Genomic DNA, 763 nt, shown 5'->3' on the forward strand with positions numbered 1-763 from the left:
CTCCCGCCCAGCTCCCTGCGCCTCGCTGCCGGAGCCTGGATCCGCGGGTCGGAATCCCGCTTTCCGTAGGGAAAAGCGAGAAGATTAAGGGATAAATACCCGAGAGTTTCGGTTTGTGGAAAACTCCCTTTAAAACCTCCTCAAAAATAAGGAAATGGAGGTGACAATGTGGATTTTTCCATCCCCTCCGGACCCGGTTGTCACCACGGGGAGCGGGGGGGGGATGGGGCTGAGCTCGTGGCTCCGTTCCCGAGCGCTTCCCAAACTCAATCCCCCTCAACCACCTCCCACCTGCCACCCAGGCTTTAGACTAAACCCCCCAAGCTGGGTTTTGGGCAGGTTTAACCCTTTTTAACCACTTTGCTCGGCTCTTTGCTCTTTGCCACCCGGTTAAAGCCCAAAATCCCTCGGCCCGGTGGAAGAATCGCCTGTGCGGAAGGAACTTTGCCCTTGGGCTCGCTCCGCTCCTCCTGCCGTCGGCCCCGATTCCCCGGCCTGGCGCCGCTTCCCGGCGGGAAAGCTTGGGGGTAGAGCAGGAAATTTTAGGCTTAATTCTGCCCTGGAGATGACTTCAAATCTTCTTCCCGTCTTCTGCCGGAGGGTTGGCCAGCGCCGGGAATTGCACGGAGCTGCTTAATCCCCTGCCTTTTGTCCTGGGTGTAAACGGAGACGGGAAGGAGCCTTTTTTTAGCCCGGGCCTGGCTCTGCCTTAACTTCACCCCGTAAATATTCGGCTACGGCCTGTCCCGGCCGGAGGGTTCCT

General features: G+C 58.5%; 1 protein-coding gene across 1 annotated transcript in view; it reads right to left on the bottom strand.

Annotated features, from left to right (window-relative positions):
• Positions 1-341: 341 nt before the first annotated feature.
• Positions 342-763, bottom strand: part of LOC104513049 (extensin-like) — a gene marked incomplete at its 5' end in the record, with an annotated part of 1,363 nt that continues 941 nt past the window's right edge. Inside the window, 1 exon segment of the mRNA XM_010156275.1 lies at positions 342-520. Coding sequence (XP_010154577.1) covers positions 342-520 — 179 coding nt within the window.

The sequence above is a fragment of the Eurypyga helias genome, unplaced genomic scaffold, assembly GCF_000690775.1.
Source record: "Eurypyga helias isolate BGI_N326 unplaced genomic scaffold, ASM69077v1 scaffold27477, whole genome shotgun sequence".
NCBI classification, from domain to species: domain Eukaryota; kingdom Metazoa; phylum Chordata; class Aves; order Eurypygiformes; family Eurypygidae; genus Eurypyga; species Eurypyga helias.